The sequence below is a fragment of the Eutrigla gurnardus genome (genome assembly GCF_963514095.1).
Source record: "Eutrigla gurnardus genome assembly, chromosome: 4".
Taxonomy (NCBI): domain Eukaryota; kingdom Metazoa; phylum Chordata; class Actinopteri; order Perciformes; family Triglidae; genus Eutrigla; species Eutrigla gurnardus.
This window is the reverse complement of record NC_139918.1, coordinates 18041788-18064359: the sequence shown is the minus strand read 5'-3', so window position 1 is coordinate 18064359 and position 22572 is coordinate 18041788. Positions and strand designations below refer to the sequence as shown.

The window sequence follows — 22572 nt, the reverse complement described above, 5'->3', positions numbered from 1 at the left end:
CGACTTTGAGTGTGTCATTAAATAGTGGGTGATCAAGCATTAACAGATGAGGCAGCAGTGAGTTATGTTGGTGGCTGTATAGAGGGAGTTCATCTTTATAGCTAATAAAGAAACTGTACCTGTGAGTGATGGGAGAAGTGATCATAGCTCTGAGTTTCTAGCTATAGAGTTCATCTTTATAGCTAATAAAACAAAACCGTGCTTGTGAATGATGTGAGAAGTGATCATAGATCTGAGTTAGCCTTGGCTGAAATGATTCTGTGGAGGACAAATGGGAAGCTACATGTGTATATTATGGGTGAATTGGTGTGTACACGTGCACATTCGCGCTGTAGGTAAATATATGTACACGTTCAGACCTTTACACATAGCTTGAGGGAAAAAGAGGCTCTTTTCTTCCTTTAGGAGTGAAATGAAGCAGGGAAGCTCAAACAGACGACCTTGTTTGTATCAGTTCATTCTGCCTCAGATCTCTCAGAGAGAGAGAGACGAGCAAAGGAGGGAGGAATCCAGATGGGCAGAGATCGAAACACAGAAAGATAGAAGTGGTTGACGTGGAAATAAATGGCACTCCAAAAACATTTGTTAGAATGAAATGGCCCTTAACACCCACTCTCGACCACTACAGCTTGTGCATAAAAAAAGGCCAAAAACCAAGATCAATAGTCCTATTCTCTCTGATTTACCCATTTATGCCAAACTAGGCATGGGGTGATATTAAAATCACAAGTAGTTTTTACGCAATATTTTCCCGATAATCATCAAAATGTGCTTAAAACTCTTAAAGTGGCACTAAAGCATACTGGCATCACTTTACATTTAAATTAGTTACAAATATTTCAAATAATCATAAACAAGATGATCTTGAATGGTCTTGTATTGCATGGATAAATACATAATTTTGTATTCTGTATGTATTTTACAATCAGGCTCTTTTTTCACCTCTATCATGATAGTGAGACATCTTCTTTAAGTCACTTGTGACGATGTTTGCGATTATCCCGATATTGGAAATTCATCACGATAGATTTTTTTTTGTGTTTTTTTTATCCCGGTGTGTCCCATGCCAAACCACGTTAGCTGAAAGTGGAGGGCATTAACCATAATGCAGCTGCTAGCTCCCAGGGCAGACAGGGAGAAAAGTGGGGCCTGTAATAAATTCGATAAATGACTTCCCCTGCCTGCCGCAAGCTGTCCCCGGAGGACGTTTCCACACTCTCGGATGATCCTCAACACCCTGCAAGCCCATCTCCTCCCCCCGTCCTTCCCTAGTCAGAGGGATCCTCAGCCCCCTGCAGCCTGCTTGTCTTTTCTCTGGACTCGTCTTCAAACCCCTTCAGGGGAGATCTCTGGTAATTTGATGCCTTTTTTTCCTCTCATGCCTTTCACGCTTTTAACACAAGAATAAGTATCAGCTGGATGAATTAAATGTACTCATTAGGAGACAGACATCATTACACAAGGAAACAGTGGAAAGCTCATCTGCTCGGGACATTATAAGCTGGGCATCTGTGGCTAAATTGGTCGTAAGTTTCCACTTATGCTATGAAACAAGATTCTGATCTATTAGTGCATGTTTGAACTCACATATTACATTGATCATATATGAAATTATAAAAGATATCTCGTTAATGCTGCTGTACTCGTATGGGAGGGATGAGGAGCATGTGTTTCCGCTGCTGCACGCATTTGGGGTTGTGTAGCAACAACTACAGGGTGGCTGACTCCGGCGCTCTTGTGGGATATCGGTCGGCTGCCAACTCCCTGCTGATTTGGCTGTAATTAACCAGGCTGAGCCTCGTTTGCGCATGTGGACATGAATAGCTTGTTATTTGAACATTAATGGCTGTGTGTGTGTGTGTGTGTGTGTGTGTGTGTGTGTGTGTGTGTGTTGCCCATAGTTCACTTTGGAACAGCGCTTCAACAGCTGTGCGTCCTTTGGAGCGATGTTTATGTTTATGTCAATACATCCTCCTGTAAGCATGTTTTTAGGATGTCCCTGCCTCGCCGTCTCCCAGGAAGAGACATGTGCCAACTCACCTCTCACCGTCACGGTTAGGCTTTAAGCTGCAGTCATCCAGCTTCTCCTTGGGGCGGACCTTGTGTGAAGAAGTGTCAGATTGTTAATCTGTTGATTTAATAGGAAATGAAGCATCAGTACTCATTTCAAATTAAAGCTCCATCTACCCGCCGGCGAAAAAGGAGAAGAGAGTTATGGTCATAGCTGAAGATAGTCTTTAATGATTTGACCTTGGTGTCTCTCCTTGCTAGGACAAAAGTTCACCTGTAAAATGAAGGAACAGTATACAGAGAACATGTTAAACCCATTTTTGCCATCCATTAAAAGTTGATTTATTCCAGTGCTACTACGTACATTATGCATCATGTGGCAGTGTACACAGAACAATGATTGGGTTACATTTCTTCACTTTTTGGGAATTTTTTTTTCATTATTGTTCAGTAGACGTGTGTTCTGATTCCTGCTCGATGAAGAAAGCCTACTTCTCAGGAGAGTAAAAGACTCTGGGATGCGTGTTTTCACTTTGACTCATCTACCATCATCAGAATAACATCATGAATGTCCCTCACTTCACTACAAAATACTGTGCATTTTTTAATTTTCTGGTGGAGAAAATTGGGTCACTATTAAATATTGGAATGGTGTTTTGGCAGGACTTTTGTCGGTGACAGGATATGTTTTGAAGAGGAAAACCATTACAGCAGATTTTGAAAACAAAAACAGAACCTGATTATACCTCCATCAGCGGAAAAGAAAGTGTGAATCAAATCAAATGGAATCAATAATTTGAATTTGAATTAAATGCCTTCATATCCTCTCTAGATCTTGTTTTTCTACTGCACTTGCAACATGCGGTGCACTGCACCCAGCGACCTTTACCCCCGTGGTTCACCATTTGTCCCGTTTTACTTGGCGACATCTATAATGAGGTCATATTTACAGGACACCGACTCTTGCTGCCTCCTGGGCAAAAACAAACATCTGTCAGTAAAAATGAGCTATGGCTCTCATCTTTCTCTTTTTCCCCACCTAGTCCCGCCTTCTTTCCTTCACACCAGTACTATCATATCTTTGTGGGGAAGACACTCCAGCGTCCGTGATCCTTCCTGGTGTAACTGAATATTAGACAACATGGAACATGACCCGGGGGTTCCCCTGCTTCTTACTTTTCTTTCTTTTTTTCATCTTCCAAACCACTCAAAGGTCTTTGCTGCAGGCCACTTGGGACGCTTCTTTGTGCGTTGGGGACTGCTGTTCTTAATGATGACAGATGACAAACGCGAGGCTAAACCTGCGATGTAATGAAGAGGTTGAAACCTTAGATAACGAAAAGGCAAGTAAGGCCTTAATCAAGGAGATAGTCTTCCATTAGCCGCGGTGACTCATCGGATGACACTGATTGAAACAGAGACTGTAATGGCATGATAGATCCCTTCATACTGGGAAGGTGTAGTGTAACGGTGAGCGAGAAGTGGCTGGAGGTGGGGGCAGTAAAGAGTCATGCTTCATCAACTCAAGTTGAAAGGAAAAAAAGCTAATAGTCATGCTTGATTAAGTTCTACTCGTAGCAAACCGAAGGTGATCCGTGTCTAAATTAAGTGCTCTCTGGTCGGCCCGGAGCCTTCGGGAGAGTGGACTCTCACCGTTTCGGAGGGCTTAGACTTTCCCCAGATTCAACCCAAAGCAGCTTGGAATTAATTAATATCCAGCAAATAATAACGATCCCATTTGTTTGAAAGCTTAGGGGGCCATAAAGATGATTTTTCTTCTTCTTTTTTTTTTTTTTAGCACTAACATCCTCTTGGAAGTCAGATCATCTACCATTCAAACTACTTCAGGACAGCATGCTAGCCTGCTAACCCGCTGACTTCCTGATCTGCCTCTTTTATTTACTTTGGGGAAAAGTTACTTTAAAGATCCTAAATACTTCATTCATCACAACTCTAGTATGCATCATACTCCATGCCTTTGAGATTGGAAATGTCTCCTCTATCGTAGAAGATGTGTTTCAATGACCTGAAACAAGAGGCCTGATGCTCTAATGTTAACATTTTGGGAAAATATACACTCATTCGTGTTCTCGCTCAAAGTTAAGACGAGCAGACTGATGCCGCTCTCGATTCATATATAAAGCTACTGCTAGCTGCATCTTACCTTAAGCTAAGCTAAGCTAAGCGGCTGCTAGCAGTAGCTTCATATTTATCATACAGACACAAGAGTGGTATCAATCTGTCTGTCTAACACTTCGCTGGAAAAACGAATGATTTTATTTCCCAAAACTATTCTTTTAAATTTGCAGATGGACCCATTCATCAAAGTTTCTCGAGCACTTTTATTGATATTCTTTTAGGATTATTTTTCTAAAATCGGGATTTTTATTCACCTCTTATTTTAAACAGGGAACGAATTACAGAATCACGTTACTGCAACTCTCTAACTTCTGCAACTCTAAAACCCTAGGTATCCTAGAAAAAATGGTTTGTAAAAAAAATTATAATAAAAGAACAAAAGGCAACAACCAAACAAAAGTAAACGTAATCAAATCGAAATCATGTGAAATCATCAAGCCATCGGAGAAAGTTCCGTTGTCATTTTTTTGCACAGAACCATGCAAAGGGCAGGGTTGGCTCCTCAGTTCGACCGGTGATGTGTGCCTGGTGGCCGTGTATACCAGCAGACCTCAAGCCATGCCACTATCTAAAGACCACAGGTAGCTCTAATTATCAGTGGTGAGAAAGGTAGACTATTACATATTTCTTTGCTGTGTGCATGAGTGTGCAGCATTGAGCTAAAAATGTACTCGTTCTCTGGCAAACACACTCGCAGATATTCTCTCAGTCTGTCTCACGTTTTCTGACTCTCTTGGCTTTTACATTTCTCACGGTGTTAGTAGGAATAGAAAGGGAAAATAAAGGATTTTCAAAATATTTAGATTTGCTGTGTAATGGAGGCAATGTTATGCATTACTTTAAGACATTTTCTTTAAATTTTTGGAGAGGAATGTATCTGAAAAAGGAATGCAATGCTGTATTCAGACTGTTAACATCGTAAAAAAGCTCTGAAATTAGTAATTAAATAACCCTCTACTATTTATACATTCAGGCACTGAAAAATCACATGTCAATATGTAACTAAAAAAGATAGTCGCTCTCATTTTCCCTTGGTAAGAACAAGGAAGCTGAAACCTTGAAGTTGGCAACTGTGTAAATTTTCCCTACCCAGTAGTTATGCACCCCCTTTGCTCTATTTTATGCGTAACAGTTTCCCCTCCCACTTAAGTGCATCTCCAAACGCTGACCTGTGGTCAGAGCTTTAGTCGCCTTTTCTAAAGCTTTCACCCTAACCTATGGGAAAGAATCCACGACACTAGTCTTTTGAACGGGGAAATCCAATGGTTTGTCTCGCTCTCCTCACCGGACAAACGGGTGGACGGATGGATGGGTGGACAGATGTCCTCCATGGCCTCGGAGGACCAGCAGGTGGCCCTCGGCTCCACAGACCAACTTCCTCCCTCGTGGTTAAGGACTCTCCGGTGTGATAGCCAGCTCTCACCCCAGCGACCCTGAACTCAGTCATTTTTTTAACTATACAAGGGCTTTTACAAAAAAGCTAACTTGAACAGCCATACAATGGCTAAAACATAAACCATATCTCTACTTTATCTCGGTTTTTCAGTCATTTTTAAGTTGATGTTTTTTTTTTTTTTCTCTTTTTCTTTTTTTGGATGCATTTGTGTTTTTTCTTGATTCAAGTCTTTGTTTGCTTTGTTCTTTTGGAGTAGCTCTGATCCAGTCCTGTGCTGAGAGGCTCAGTCACAGAGGAATTGGTTTTTGGATTTGACGTTGCGTGGGCGGGTGGGGAGGACCGGGGACTGGTGAGAGGGAGAGAATAGGGTGCAAGGATCAGGTCAGGGGTCAAGATATGGGTTCGTTATTAGTCCAGACATGGACTCGCCAGTGGTTACAGGGACGGGTTTGGATAAGGACAGAAGGAGCTGATGAGTTGGATTGGGGGAAGGTGGGGCTTGAAGGTGACTGCAGAGGGTTTTGTCAAGGTTATCCGCTATCGGAGGAGGTGTGTGGTGCTGTGGAGGGGGAGCGCCGCCTTCGAGCGGTGGAAGTCCAGGATCGCTCGGAGCGTTCCGAGCGCTCTGAGGCTAGTGAGGCGGGCCGGAAACGGTGAACAAAGCCGTCCAGGAAGTCCTGCTGCTGCTGGGTTATGGCTTGGGAGATGAGGCAGGGCAGCGCCTGCAGGCTGCCCGTCACCGAGTCCAGCTTGTCCTCCAATGTGCCGATGCGCTTGTCCAGCTCTTCACTGCGCTCCTGCAGCTCTGACACCAGGTCATACATCACATTCTGGGTCTAATGGAGGAGAGAAAGTAAATGTGTTTGGGGAGGTGCAGGAACAGGAGGACAGGGGGAGGATGGCCAGACAAGGGAGAGACAAGATAAAAATCTGTTTTACAACTTCATTCCCACAAGGAGAGGTGCAGCAAATGACATGTACAGGAAGGGCAGTGTGTTTACATAGCCAGGTAATAAATTACAGTCTAAAGCTGACTTACTTAGTCTGCAGAGGAGGACATAATGACAGGACACAGTTTGAAGGGGAGCTGCATAGTTTCCGCAAGTCAGCATTGATTTTTATCCCAACCAGCTTTTCCAATCCATTTATAGCCAGAGAAGGTCTTCAATGCATTATGTAGATGCTTGACACAACTCATTCATATAATGAAAAGCTTCTCTATTATTTATACATATATACTTATTGTTCCACAATGGATGGAGCGTGCAGCCAGTGATAACTGTATGTGGTACCTGCATGTAATTCTTCTATTCAAACTATTACAATTTCACATGTTATAAAATATATCATAAAGTCGTTGTATTCCATTCTTTATTGTGACAAAGTCACTTCCATGTGACACAATTTAATGGACACACTATTATATATTTTCAGACATTACTACAGCTCAGAAATCAAAGGGTGACTTCGCCATGGGGCTTAACAAAGAGCCGTTGAACTACTGGAGGCTGTACACAGATGGCTCCGACCATCGAGCAGAGTAAGGGCAAGTAAACACACATTAAAAGGAGTTGGCCTCAGAACCTTTAAAATACGCACTGGAGTGCAAATGCCATCCACATCAAATGAGGCTGCAGTCATGATGCACCTCCCTTTGAACCCCCTCTCTGCTCTGGTGGGTCAGCTGACGTCTACAGAGCAGGACAGGAGCCACCGAGGCAGAACCACATTCATCAGGTCCCTAAAACACTTACAGCGCCGTTAGACGTTACCGTTGGTCTCCATTAAACATTAAAACAATGTGTGCTGTACAGTTGGTTAATCACAACCTTTCTGACACACAAGTTGTATTGTGATCACCTAAATATTGATTCTAGCCACTTTAAAATGAGATCAGAAGGGTGATTTACCTTCGCCAGGTCCACCAAGGTGTTGGCCTGATCATTGAGTTTTCTCTGCTCCATCTTCACACTGCGCAGCCTGGTGGAGGCACAGGGGGAGGTGGGAAGAGGAGGAGGAGGTGGACGAAGAAGAAACGGGAGGAGGCGAAGAAGAGTGGCGGAGGGAATAAGGGAACAGAGGGCAGTTTGCAGGAGGGGAAGAGAGCGAGACAGGTTGTTTGGGTGTGATGAAAGGGCAGAGAGGGCCAATAGGGAAGAGAGGAGGAGGAGGAGGAGGAGGAGGAGGGACAACACGTTTTATCAGGCGTGCTCTCTCACTGATGACATTGAAAAGAGACGATTGCCTGCATGCATCATAAATATATGTACTTTACAATCCTATATGTATACATATACAGTATATAGAAATATATGTGTGTATATATATACATATACATACACACAAGCATTTCTGGTCTTGGTCAATGCAATACCAACCAAAACATGCAAAATTGCAGAAGCATACTACACTCATTTTGAAAAACAATAAGTCAAACAAACTGTGTTTATCATGTTTTATCTTGGCCTTAGATCTTTTTTTTCTCATCATAATGCAGTTAAGTAGCAATTTTTACCTGAAAAAAAGTATTTTTCGCTGCAATAACAAACAGTTAATACTGAGAGATCATCTTGTTACAACCCAAAAATAATTTGTTTCTCAATAAGAAAAAAAATAATTAAATAGAATGCCAAAAATGTATTATTGCGACGACAAAACATGATGCCTTTTTCCAGCGAGAATGCAATATGCTTCCATACAAGAAACCCCCCCAATCTATGTTTGAAATCAGAACATTTCCATCTCTTTCCACCCAAAAGTAAGACATCAAAAAAAGGAAAAAAAAAAAAAAGATGACATGCCCTTTGTCAGTGTTACACACAGCTCAGTGGTCGGACTTGATATATACACACCATTCAGGAAGCGTGCAGTGAGTGTGAGTGACTTTGTGCACAATGAAACGTGAGTCTTTCAGTGAGTGTGTATGTGTACGACAGATAAAAGATGAGGCTTGCCAAGAATAAACCGTCTAATGACAGTGCTGAACATACGGCAACACAGACATTTTCAAAAGAACTCACGCGACGACACATCCGACACGTTTTGTGGTGCCTTCAACGTCGTGCCTCTTTATCTCTAATCGAATACATTAGGGCCCTGTAACAACTGTGGACGCTGATGCGAATGATGTGTCATTGTTAGCGGTGGCACCGCACAGCCATCATTCGGACGTGCGAGGGGAGAAATTTCCCTGTTCTGGCAAATTATGCGACAGGATGAGATTCAAGGGCATTTATTCATGTGCAAATCAATATATCAGAGCAGAGTGAGACTGCTCGCTTACGGCTCCGTCCCTGTGGGACGCCGTCTTGGCTCACATGTGTCTGTTTGCTGGGCTTTTTTTCATCCCTTATGGCTACAGAAGAATAGGGATTAAAAGCTAAAAGCGCTACTTATTAGTGTAACGCATTATAAGTACAACTTCGATCCACAAAACAACAATCTACGTGTTGTGTCTCGTCTTTTTGTCCTGTGCAAGCTTTGGCATTGGATATCAAATAATAAAGGATAAAACTAAGCAAAAATCTATATTTTAACCCCATCAAAAATTAGAGCTGCATTACATTACAGTGTGTGTGTGTGTGTGTGTGTGTGTGACCATGTCATGATAAAACCATCAGGAGTGTAGGATGAGGTCTGTTGATACAGGTTAATATAGCCTCCAGAGCTGCTATATTAATCATGGGCAACATTATACAATACGTTGTAGATGATTATGAACCGCTGACCAGGCCAACAAATCTCCAAGCTCATTCTGTGCAAGATGCAGTTTTTTTTTTCCTTTCACACGTTCTCTCCAGACAACCCCCCACTATCGACACCGGTGGCAAAAATGTTGATGCTTTTTTTTTTTTTTTCATTCCATTCATAGGGGGATGGGAGGGAGAGGGACGTAAATGGAACATTGAAGTAAAGAAGAAAAAAACAAACTCAAAACAATTCAGCATCCAGCATTTTCTTTTCTTTTCTTTTTTTTTTGGTGACAAACATGTTTTTTTTTTTCATGCATGTCAAACGCAGACATGGAGAGAGGAGGAGGAGGAGGAGGATGTTGAGGAAACAGTAGGAGGAGGATACATAGAAGACTCAACTTACTTCTGAGCTCTGCAGTGATAGAGCAAAACAAAGACAGAACACAGTACAGAGTTTTAACCCCACAACATTCACGAAACAAGTGAAACCATTACACTTCTCACTGTAAGCACGGGGTAAAAGGGGGTCGGAGGGAGAGGGAGACGGGGAGAGGAAGAGGGAGGACCATTACCCTAGATTGCAGCGCGTGTGCTGTGTGTGTGTGTGTGTGTGAGAGAGAGAGTTTACATGTGTGTGAGCACAACAATCAAAGGAAATGGTACTCTAGAAGAGGACATTGTAACAAATGCTAGAAATATTCTCATCAGTTTATTAGCAATACTGTTCATAATATATCCTACATACTATGTACCACAAATAACATCTAAAGAACTTTTTATTATAAATATACTGCAGTTTGAATCCCCCTCAGTGGTGAACAACTCTGTCATATCTCATTCTACAACACATTAGAGAAGACAAATCGAGCGCGTGCTTACTGGTGAATGGCTTGGAGAAACTTGCGCTGGTGTTTCCGCACCTTGGCGTGATCGATCTTCTTGACCAACTTAGTGTGTTTGTAGATGAGCCATGTTTCCCTGAGTACATTGGCAGCTGTGTTCTTTACCTGTGAAGCGAGGTGGACAAAGGCACAAGATGTAGGTTTCATTTCAACATTGAGGCTCAGCGTTTTTGCTCTCCTCATCCCTGTGTGTGTGCAAGCCCCTCCCCCTAAAACGCCGCCGTTGCGAGGCTGATGTCTCTGCTATTAAGCAACGCCTCTCCAGCGGTGCCTGGCTGCCAGCTCGAGCGTAAACGGAGCTTCCTGCTCAGCCTGTTAGTCCAAGCCCCCATGAGTGGTATCGGAAAGCAATACAGTTTTCATTATCTATGAATGCGTTTCATTTATGAATGTTTATTATATGAGCACTTCATAAGCTATGTCTTCGTTTAAAGCTAGACGATATGAAGAATTCAAGCTACGATAAACCTGAACAGAATTCACGATATTATTCCGATAATGAGCAAAATATGGTTAAAACTCTTAAAAACGGCACGAAAAGCATCCATTTTAGTGAAAAACAAATAATACGTTTTTTTTTTTGTTTAATCACATGATACTTCCTGTTTAAATCAGGCTGTAATTACAGCTACCATGAAAGCGAACTAGACAGCTTTTTCAAGTCACTGATGACGATAAGTACGATTATCCCGAAAATGAAAATTCACCACAATTTACTTTTTGTGCGATTCTAGCAATAGAATCCGATATCCTCCCATCAATAAACCGGAGTAACAAGGTGCAGCATTAAAGGCAGACTAGATGTCAGGGAATGGTCAAACATAGAAATCAAGACTATAACTATTATGCCAGTTGTTTTTGTTTGGATACTTTTTTTAAAAAACATTCAACTAACCCAATTTGAAATTAAACTGAACAGCCTGAATATTGTAAAATCACTCCTTGATCCAACTGCTTGCAACACACGGCCATATGCAACCTTTTCCCAGGTGTCATAAACCTTGTAACATATTATCACAGTTACTAGACGGTGTGACTCACTCGTTTGCAGAGTTGTGTGTCCATCATGAAGTTGTGGACATGTTTCTCAGCCTTGGTCAGCTCCAGCTTCCTGGCTACGACTGCAACCACCAGTGCAGTGCAACCAGCTCCCTGTTGCACAAAGACGCAGCAACATTTAGTTTGTGAGCTTTGAAAATGCAACTTTACTACATTAATATTAACGACAACAACAAAAAAGAGAACCAGCAAAGAAACAAAAGTCATGGGATGATGGTTAAGTAAGGCTAAATAACTAAAACAAGCCGTCTTCAAGTTTTCAGGAATTCAGTACATCAGAAAACTGGATCAGGCCAAAACACATGGATATAAAAGTGAGGGGTGAGAGAGGACTTTGATAGATGACCAAAACGGCTACAAGCTGATGAGGTGAGGTCAAACATCATGAAGCTTTATGATCTCATATTCAATCATTTCAGTTTTAACACCTTGTAACATGTAGCTTCAGGACACTTTAAATAAAATTGCTCAACATCAATATTTATATATATATATATATATATTTTTTTTTTTTATCTCGGCGAAGAAGAAGAAGGAAGGAACCCACCATAATCCCTGTAAGCAGACACACGCCTTTCCCACAGTACGTGTGTGGTACCATGTCCCCGTAGCCAATGGAGAGGAAGGTAATCGAGATGAGCCACATGGCTCCCAGGAAGTTACTGGTCACTTCCTGTTTGTCATGATACCTGTAGTGATAAGGGGGAAGCAGAAGTGGGATATACACAGTGAGTAAAACCACACACAGCTTCATGAACGTGAAGCATTCTGGAGAATGACGTGGTGCCGTGTGAACCGAACAGAGTGGTGGGTGGAGGAGGTGGAGCCGGTGAAAATCGAGGAGGAGGGAAAAAAATACAAATAAAAATCATAGTGCAAGGTGTTAGACCTGCTTTGTAAATGTGCATTCAGTGGAAGAGACAAGTTATATTCTGATTTGTGGAATTTCTTCCTGGGTTTCATGGAGAAACATGTTTAATGTGTATGAACGGAGGCAGAAAAAAAGCCAAAAAGTGTCCAATTTTGAAATAAATTGATGGAATGATTTCAAGCTGAGAGAGCAAGTATCTTATGTTCAGTGTCTGTCAATATTAGAATAATAACCATTGGATGAGAGGAATGATGTGAAGGAGCATAAAAAAAATGAGCCTGAGGCCAAATCACTTACTCTTGTTGTACATTTACATGGAATAACAACTTTAGAGGACATGTTTTGTATGACAAAGGGACCGGCCGTGTCGCTGGGAGGGACTGGACATAGAGTACTGCAGGACTTGATTTAAATATGACAACTGAAACAAATGTAATGTCTGAGCATTGAAAGAAAATGCACACACTGGTGCATTAAATCAAACTAACAATTGGCTTATCGGTCACGGTTTGCTGCAAATCTTCCTCCATGGAGTTGACGCTGCCCTCCCCAAAAAGGTTTGGCAATGCAAATCATCGCTTCAAACATTGCTGAAAATAGCTGACAGCTATGCTTGAATTGTCAGTCCAAAAGGCCCACAGTGCAAATGCAAAGATATTTCTATAAAAACACACACTGTACAAAGCCGGATTGATGATGACATTCCCATACCTTTTGCAGCAAGACAAAAGTCCATCAGGGAGGCGAGTCTGCCTTATCCACCCACCCTCATTCAACTCATTTAATTATTCCCAATGGGCTGTCTAGGAGGAGATCAGATAAGATTTAATTTTGGAGTTAAAATCAAATATTCATTAAACACTTTGAGACAACATCTCGCCAACATCCTTCTGACAAGACGAAATAGATGGAGTCTCATTTCTTGGGGCTTTTTGTTAAGGCTTTTTCTAAAGGGGGATTCTGACGGGGCCAATCATGAATCGCTAACCACTTCAAACTATCCGGCGGTGACCCAGCATGTGGACTCAAAATGGCCGGAACAATCGCCTCTAATTAGTGCACGAGTACAGATTGGAGCACTTGGGGCCAGACCACGGATTCCTACATTTTCCTTTTCCAAACAAAGTCAAATGCCCGCTCCTCCTTCTCCTCCAAGACAGTTCACTGTTATCAAATATCACAAATGAACTTTTCATGCCTCCTGCAAGGTCTTAAAACTCCCACTCTCTCAAAGTGTCTATTCATGCTCAAAGTCAGGGAGGAAAAACACCTAGAAACATTTTTTTTTTTCTCAGCAGAATGACAATGAATGTGGTCTGTGGGATTCAAACTTCTGAGATGACATGCAGAGCAGCAGTCTGTGCAATACCATGCAGGAATAAAACAAAAAATAAAAGATGTCTGCATCCTGCATGCTTCAAAACCAGTATATTGAGAGCAGGGGGAGCGATGGGGAAACCTGGGATCCTTTTAGAGACGATAACCACCTCTGACTGCAGTACCAGCAGGTGGAAGGGGATCGTACGCCTTCGTGGACGGGCTTCCATTTGTAAACAGTGGGGTGGGACTGGATGAGTAACAAAGGGAGAAGCTCATTGAATTTGACACCCCTGTCTCTTTTACCTGCATCCCAACACTTCACCAGCTGCCCTTTGATAGCTGCCAGGGGGCTCAACTTGATCAGCTGGCTAAATATTGTAATTACAAGTGACTAGTATGTTAATTTCATTTGTCTTGTCATCAAGGCAAGCAGAGAGTGAGTCGTGTCTTCAAGGCAGGCGGAAATGCGCTGCACCTTTTAGCACATTGAACAATGTATTAGTATTCTAATCTGCTGTAAATATACCTCCATATAATCTTTGACAAAAGTGCACATAGTAGGCATAGTTTTTTAAAGTAAAAAAAAAAAACATTTTTGATGATGCTTCCTGTTTTATTATGTTTTTGTAATGGTGGAAATATATTTTTAACACATTTAAAATATAGTAAAATAAAAAAAAGAGCAGAAACAGCAATAAGGGAATAGAGACAGAGGCGGAATGGGGAGCTAATCAATACCGTTTTAAGGCTCTCAATATACTGTGTCAAGTTTTGGAATAGCATGGAGAAGAGCTGGCACCACTTTCAACCTAGTCCACGACAAGAGCTATATAGTGAGCAGACAGTTTTATCCCCCGCTGTTAAATTCTCCCCGACAGACACTCTGCAGCGAAAGCGTTATCTCAAAATCACTTACTCAAATATTTCACAGATGATGTTTTTATCCACTAGTTTACTGTACACGCCACAACGCCATCATTTACACCCAAACGAGGAAACTTTGCATCTGTCGGCGGGTTAGAGGAGGGAGTACAGCACAACTCGCACGGACAACAACCACTCTGCGGCTCCACCGGGTCAACAATCATAACTAACAACAACCCTAAAACCAACACGAGGATGTGTCCTAGTCATGTTTACTAATGAGAGGTTAATTTAATATCTAATGTGTAGATGAGCTCATGAAACATAAGACGAGTTCTGAGGAAATACAGCGGCCAAAGTTGACAACAAAACCTCTGAACAAATGGAATCGTACTGATGGATCACACACACGCACGCACGCACGCACGCCAGGAACACTTGTGACCAAAAACACTACAATATACCATATTTGGTCGTATGAATGTAACTTAAATAGCTTCAATCTGTATGCTTTTCAATAAAAAGTGTTACGTTCGCATAATAAATTATGTTTAAAAATGCATTCGTCATTTTTAAAAGGGTTATTATTGTCTTGTTTTGTTTCGTGCATCATCTCACATACATGACGTCCGTGAAACCGCCATGAGTCACCGCTCCAACATAAGAGAGCCTTTTGAGATACGACATACATATAAAAGTCCCTCCTGGGCTTTGTGTCCCTGAAATACACATCTGCTAGGAGGAAATAGACTTTTAATACAGCTCATACGTGCAAAAGCTGATTCTACATCTATATTTCAAACTTGCTTTGGGAGAACCACAGCCTCGTCTCCGTTGCCGGTCAGCTGCTCCAGCAAAGCAGATGACTTCCTCCGCATTCAAAAGCTACTGCTTAACATTCTGCAGCGATCGCCCTGCGTACAACAACAAGCACTTCCCCTCTTCCTCATGCATTTTGGTTTCACATTAACAGAAAACAATTAAAACAATTTCTCAACGAGCGCAAGTCTCGTTGCTATAAATGAATTTGAGTGCATATTTGTTGGGAACAAATATGTTGGGATGCTCCTCGGGGGAGTGTGTCGGTAAACATGAACATATTTAACTCAAAGTGATGATGAGCCAATTTAAAAACTGCAAACCTAACAGTGTTTTACAGCGCAGCCAATAGGCAAAGCAAGCAAGCAGCAGCCACACATGTTGTTATGTGTGTGTTAAAATATGTTTCCAAGTATTAAAAAATGAAAAAGAAACAGATGAACAACAGTCCAAATAAGTACAGTTGAGCAAGTTTTATCAAAATAACTTTTCATTTAACAACACGGTCCAGACTTATCTCAACCAATCTTTGGATGGTCATGAAAGTTTGTACATTCATGGTCCCCAGAGAATGAATCCTAATGATTTTGGAGGGATGATTATAAATTCAGGACTCATGAGAGAATGTTATCATGTTGACGCGCTCGACTTAGATGGTGAGCATGACATTAGCATGTTAACATGATAATTGTGAGCACGTTAGCACGCTAATGCTAGCATTTACTTCAAAGCTCTCCTGTGCTAAGTAGAGTGGCACGGAGCTGCTAGGCTACATGCTGCAGACGCTTGCATTTTGTTTTATTATGTCTAACTACAATTTTGTGTTTCATTCACTTCAGTTCAAACATATAGGAACAGGAGAGAGCTGGCTTTGTGCCTGAGTTTAACTGGTCAGTGAATTCTTAAACACACGTGTTCAAAGGGTTCAATGTCACCGTGACCCCTCCTCTGGTTACCAAACATGGAGGCGCGGCGGGCTAACGAGGCGTGTTGTAATTGTACTTTTCGCCAAAGAACATCAAATATAAATCAAGAGTGAGACTCGCTGAATTGCAGAAACCAGCCTCTTGATTGAGAGTGACTTTCTGAGCCAGTTTGCATTCATTCTCCAGTAACAATATGATTGCACTTTAATAATTAGACTAACAAGAACAGTAGCTATAAAGCACCTTTCAAAACAAAGTTACAAAGTGCTTTACAGGAAGAAAACACGATGACGGAATTAAGATCAATAATGCATCGCTGTCAGCCAACTAAGTTGTGAATCCAAAAAGTAAAGATTGCTTAGATTAGCTGACTTGCAGATTTTGCTGGCGCCGCGTCTCTGTTGCCAGAAATGATGAAGTGCGCGTGATTGTGATTTTCATCTATTTAAACGATGCTGGACAAGAACTTCCAAAGAGTCCACTACACTGATGTGGATAGTGAGATTTCCTGCACATTAAACTATTACAAACAATAACGTAAAAGACGTCAGCTAAGCCAAAACGTCTTGTGAAGCTACCTTTACAAACTACGTCTGTCCTTCATCAAAAATGCCAGCAGAAAGGAACTCTGTTCACATCTTAATGTTTCGGCGCTGGAGTGCGGTTATGTCTCCGTGGTTATGAGATAGTGAGCGTCCTTTTACAGATGTTTAATCGAATTAGGATCGAGACACCTGCAAAAGACACAACGGTGAGTAGCCCCCATGTAATCTTAAGCAAAAAAATAAGCTATTTTGCTCTATATAATATGTACAGTAGTGTTAAAGTTTACTTTGCAGCAAACTCCACCTCCACTGTCAAATAACTACATTAAGGCATTTTCTTTCATGTTCAGGATCTTCCCGATGCACTCAGCAAGTACCCGATCTGCTGTACATCGGCCCAAACAACACAGAGGCTGGCTTTAAGGTGGAGCTCACTCTTAGAACCCACGAGATTGTCTTCCTAAACTTTGCCCCACATTCAGGTGCCCCACAAAATGCCCGCCCAAAAAAGCTTTCATGTTATTTAGGTTTGAATTATTTCACATCCAGTAGTGAAATTATTTCTAGCAGGTTGTTCTCCTTTGTTTGTTGCTGTGAGACACATGCGCTTCCTTAAGATAAACTCATCGTCTATCTGACGAATCTCAGAGTAGAGATGAGTGATGAGCTTTGATTCTGGATGAACACTATAAAGTGCTAGGTATGTGATATGTGCTACTACGTACAGGTTCTATAGCATCAATGAATTTTAATTTCTCCGATTTGGTTGGGAAAAGAAAATACAGGATCTTGACTACCATTTCTACAAGCTTGAGGGGACGCGGTACTCACAAGTAAAAACCCTACACCTGCAGTTCAACAGCATAAATAATAACAATCTGAAGGAATCTTTTCCTTTGAGCTCCTACCGTCTGTCCATGAACAAATAACGGCACCGTGATCTTCAATGCAGATCATATCTCTGGTGATTATAACTTCCACATTCTCTGTTATGCTAACATGCTTAGCGGGCAATATGACTTTGCCATAGGCTACAATCAATACTATGCCTGCCGAGCGTGCATAGTTTAAAAACAATTTATCAGATCAAGTCATCAAACCATAGAGAATCACCGTCTTCGAGGTTGCAACAATTTGCAGAAAGTCTAACCGACTTTGTGGAAGGGAAGTTCTTTTTTACAGATAATTATTCAGATTAAAGAAAAGGTGTATTACACGCTTACAGTATTTCTGAAAATGCAAAGCAAACTGTATAGACAGTTCACTTTTTCATCCTGGGGTCCAGTGTTAAGCACACTGAGAGCAGGACCGCAGTCTCAGTATGACCTTTGACAGATCTTTGCCATCATTCGTGGACAGAAATGCTTGAAAATCATGCACATATTTCAAAGTTGTCATCATCCGTTCAGCCAGGAGAATAAGGAGACATTTTTGTCGCCACATACTTTGCAGGTTTCTCAATTTGAATCTAAAAGCAAACTAACAGAAACCGCATTCTTTGCCAGATTTCTGTCAGTGTTGTTGTGCTGTGGTCGGTGTGAGGAGGTTCAAGTTGCACAGGCGTGCGTTCCTCTGGTTAGACATTCGGACAGTCTGTTCTCGGCTGTGGCTGTTTGTATCTTGTGGCTGAGCAATGACACACTCTGGATGTCAGACCGTGGGTGTAGGTGTAGCTGACTAGTAACTCAAGCCTGATTATCCAGCGCCGCGCTCCCAGGGAAAGTAAGCTACACTTGCCTGGAGTCGCTGGAGAAAGCGAGGTGGAGGAGCGCTCTCGCTTCGCCTCGAAATAGAGCGTTTTGTTTTAACAGAGTTAGAAGGGGAGGGGAAGAGAATTACATAACAATTAAAGAAGAAAAAAAAAAGGAGCGAGGGACCAGGGAGGCAGGCGAGGCATGCATGCGAGTGTGTAACTGAGTTCTGGCTGGATTAGGCCTGCTTGTTATGGATACGGGAAGGCAAAGGGACGAGGAATCAGTAGTGGTGAGAGATGAGGGAAAAACTGCAAAACATGCCACGTTAGATGGGTATAGTTGGAGATCTGCAAAGGATCAGTCGGGAGTAAGAGAGAGAGGGAGGAAGCCTTATGGTTTTGAGGGAGACACCAAAAGAGCTTAGTAAAGGAGCTTAGTTGAGGTAGGTTAGCTCTGAAGATGGGCTGTATCAAGAAAGGATGGAGAGCGGCCCAGTGACCAGCATTTAATCCATCTAGTACGACATTAGCATCCCGACCAACTCCACCCTTCCTCTCCGTCTCCCCGGTTGTGTGTCTTTCATTCCCCCCATCTAGGCAGTTTCCAGGTAGACGCCGTGCTCGTCCAATCTCACACCGTACTGCCCCTCGATTGGCTCAGGTGGTCAATGTGACAGTGTAACGGCGCGTTCGACTGAAGATATAAAAGTCACACACAGCACTTTGGGAAACAAGCGCCTCTTTTTTTCCCCCACTGTTTTTTTTTTTTTACCCAGAATAATGGGGTTGAAGTAAACATGAAAACGGGCATGCTGTTTCGATGTTCACCAGAGGAGGTGACGGATGAGGACATTCAGTTCACGGGTGCAAAACAAAGACTGGAGACACTGCATCAGCACACACAGGACAACCTCCTCCTTCCAGAGAGTCGGAGTTTAAGATACTGTGCAACAAGTAATGCCCTCGTTTACATCTCTAACCTGTGTAATACTAAATACTGGAGTTGCCAATCCAAATCACGCTGTGCTAGATAGCGAGCCACACCCCAGACCAGAATGACATTAGCTGGTGCTCAAAATGACTTGGCGTTTGTGCTCGGACCTTCTTTTGGCTTCAGGATACAAACTGTCTTCACCTCTCGAACATAATCTTTGGAGCAGAAGCAACAAAAGTCTGTGGAAAACCATTACAACACTGTTCAATTAATTTTTTGGTGAAGGGAGACACATAATGGGATGGTAATGTGTGAACAGAAAGAACAGAAAGGCTTTTGCTCCTCGACAAATCTTTCAAAATCGCTGCTAAAAAGACTTCTTGTGCAATATGGATCTATAACAATTGCATAAGAAAAGGGAGAGGAAAAAAATGAGAAAAGACAAATTGCCCTCTGGCAGATTCATGAAGGTGACTTGAAGGAGCTGCTATGTTTCAGCACAAATTTCCTCCTCCTCATACTGGCCTAACACACGATAGTTAGCAAAGAGACGCTTGCTTCAAAGTGCTGCTCACACCGTCGGTCTCTGCTCCTAGAGCCACTAAAAGCCTGTTTTCTTAGCAGAAGGATGGTGCCACTTGTCATGCTGCCTAATCCTCCTTTGCCATACTGAGTTTGGAAAGGATCACCGGTTGATTGTTTTAGAGGGGCTGCCCCTTCTCCACCCCCCCACCCTCCAACCCCACTCAGGGCAGCAGTGGCGCCAGCTCGGTGCAAAATGATAAGTTGTTGGTTTTTTGCCACGGCTAGAGAACGAGGACTCACATGGTATCCCTATGGAGCAGCATAGTGGGGAAATAGAAAGTACAACAAAACATTATACAAAAACGCGCGCGCACACACACACACACACACACACACACACACACACACCTTCATGTGCATGCTCGCACCCATCCATAGTAACGCACAAATCCACCCATTATTCTGAAACTGAAACCAAAGGACTGTAGGGCATGCATTGGTCATGGAAAGTGTGTGCGAGAAAACCAAGACTCTGTGCTTCTCGTCTAACTGTCAATTTAAGTCCAGATTTCCCAGCATTCCTTTGTCGTTTTTTTTCTGGTGGAATTCACATGGAAATCCTGTCTTTGATAGAAAGACGCTACAAACCCAATAATTACAATTATCTCAATACTTAGTGAAGAGTTTTAAAGGAACATTTTGGTAAATCCATAATAGATGTATTTGCTTTCTTGCAGAGGCTTTGAGGAGTAAATAGGTACCACTTTCATGCCTGCAATGTAGCTAAATGCAACTAGAACCAGCAACCTTAGCTAAGCATAAAGACTGATTCTGTCCAAGGGGGGACACAATCCTCTAAAACCAACCCATTAACACTTATTTATGTTAAGTGTAAAAAAGACAATTTGGTTCTTAACAAGCAGCTAGTTGCCAAACTATTCCAGGGACAAGTAACTTCCTGGAGTGTCCTTGGTTTCATGTCTTTGTGCTAGTTATGCTAAGCTAAGCAGTGGCTGGTCCCAGCTACATGATTGCCATACAAACATAAGAGTGGTCATTTTTGGTAGGAAAGCTTAATGAGAGTCTTTCGAACTGCTGTTTGCCTTCAAGACTGTGAATAAGAAAGACAGAAAGCAGAACTCATGAAATTAGGAGAATCTATATTATAGTAACCTGCTGAGGTGGATTGTGGAGACAATTCTAATTGGTCATTGTGTTGTTTTGAACATGGATCAACATTAAGTTGAGGTTCCACCTCACTGTATGTTCCAGAGGAGCCGCTGTTAAAAGGTCAGACGCTCCGTTTGTTCACCCTGTGAGGTTTAAACCCAGGATCCAGGGTTGGCGTGCGATGAGGGGGGGGGTTAGTGACAGGTGTTAACACGAGAGTGGGGTAGTTAAGAGGAAGAGGAGGTGTAGAGGAAGGAAGGAGAGGTACTTAGTAAAAGCAGGCAGGGTGAGCTGCAGGAGGACGCTGAGCATCTGTAGTAGTCTTCCTTCTGTCTGAGCCGAAGCTCGACTCTTAGACCGCGGCGACATGTACAGTATCATATCTTGGGTCTGACAAGAACTGCTGCTACGGATCTCCACCTCTCCACCCACCCTGCTTAAGTCCCCTTTCCACTCCGACAGCGCACAAATGACTTTGAAACATCAAAGCTGGCATTAACGTCTCATTTCCCTATGCAAATGCAAAACGAGAAAAAGTGGAGGGGGGGGAAAAAGAGCTTTTCATTCCTCCCTGCCTCTTTCATTTTCAGTGAGAATCGCTGCTGCCCCCTTGAGACGAAGCCTGACGCACAGTTTTGGGAAGAAAAACGGGTTAGAGGATCCTAGGGGCTGCTCTGCATTACCAAAACAAACCATTCAGCAAACAAACAATTAGACAGTCATGAATTATGGACAAGCCATCTAAAATAGCAATAAAAACATGGAGTGGGGAGTCGTGGAGCGATTGCTGAGCTAATGAAACGTATGTCGGGGTGTTTTGACGCAGTAGTACGGTACAGTTCCTGTACACATGAGCACAATATTTATATGTAACCTAGCCGGATTCCATCTGGATTATTTGGTGCATTTAAGACTGAAAACGGGGTAACAAGGGGGTGAAGGACGAAAGGTGTCAAGTAATCCACATGAATGTGTATCAGCCATTTTGTTTTGTTGTTATCTGTCCCCAGCAACATCCATTATTTACAACCCTGTGTTTACCTCTCGCAGACGCGCACAGTCCATGCAGCAATGATCCAGGAGGATATACTGAACACCAGCAGAACAGTTCCTGGACAGATGGTCATGAGGGTCTTCATGACAAAGCGCGTGTTGAAGTTGATCTTGTTGAGGGCACCGATGCTGCGGGACGACGCGTCCGTGAACAGCTTGCTGTGGAGTAACATGACCCTGCCTATCAGGTAGAGTCTCAGGAACATGGGGATGGAGAGGATGATGTCCACGTCGGCGTCGGCCACCGACGGCGTGTAGGTAAAGGCCAGCCGCGCCGTCCAGGTGAAGACGTACTGGCCCGGGATGGGATGGATGGCACACACCAGCAGCTCCAGCACGATGAAGAAGATCCGCTCATACGTCATGGCTATCCTCCAATCGTCCGCACCATTGTCGACCATAAACAGCTGAAGAAAAACAGACACACGTGTTTAGTTTGACACCTAGAATCAAAGCCACAGATGAAGACATTGTGAAATGGCTATAGCCATAAAAATGTGGCCAAGATTTGCATACCATACTATGCGTTAGACTCACCTGGATTTCCCGGGCATGGTACATTATTATAAGACCAAGCAATATAACAGTGGAAAGGCTGATAAGGCATTTCAGTGCAAATGAGTATGAAGATTCCTACGGTGAGAGAAAAAGACA

General features: G+C 42.6%; 1 protein-coding gene across 2 annotated transcripts in view; it reads right to left on the bottom strand.

The window, feature by feature from the left end:
• Nucleotides 1–2218: 2218 nt before the first annotated feature.
• Nucleotides 2219–22572, bottom strand: part of kcnn1a (potassium intermediate/small conductance calcium-activated channel, subfamily N, member 1a) — a 48399-nt gene continuing 28045 nt past the window's right edge. For both annotated transcript variants that reach the window (XM_084008111.1, XM_084008110.1), the window contains exons 3-9: nucleotides 22456–22551; nucleotides 21907–22325; nucleotides 11746–11887; nucleotides 11181–11291; nucleotides 10117–10244; nucleotides 7456–7525; nucleotides 2219–6381 (exon numbers count right to left, since the gene is read on the bottom strand). In XM_084008111.1, coding sequence (XP_083864237.1) covers nucleotides 6076–6381; nucleotides 7456–7525; nucleotides 10117–10244; nucleotides 11181–11291; nucleotides 11746–11887; nucleotides 21907–22325; nucleotides 22456–22551 — 1272 coding nt within the window. In that variant the 3' untranslated portion in view covers nucleotides 2219–6075. The remainder of the gene's footprint in view (nucleotides 6382–7455; nucleotides 7526–10116; nucleotides 10245–11180; nucleotides 11292–11745; nucleotides 11888–21906; nucleotides 22326–22455; nucleotides 22552–22572) is intronic.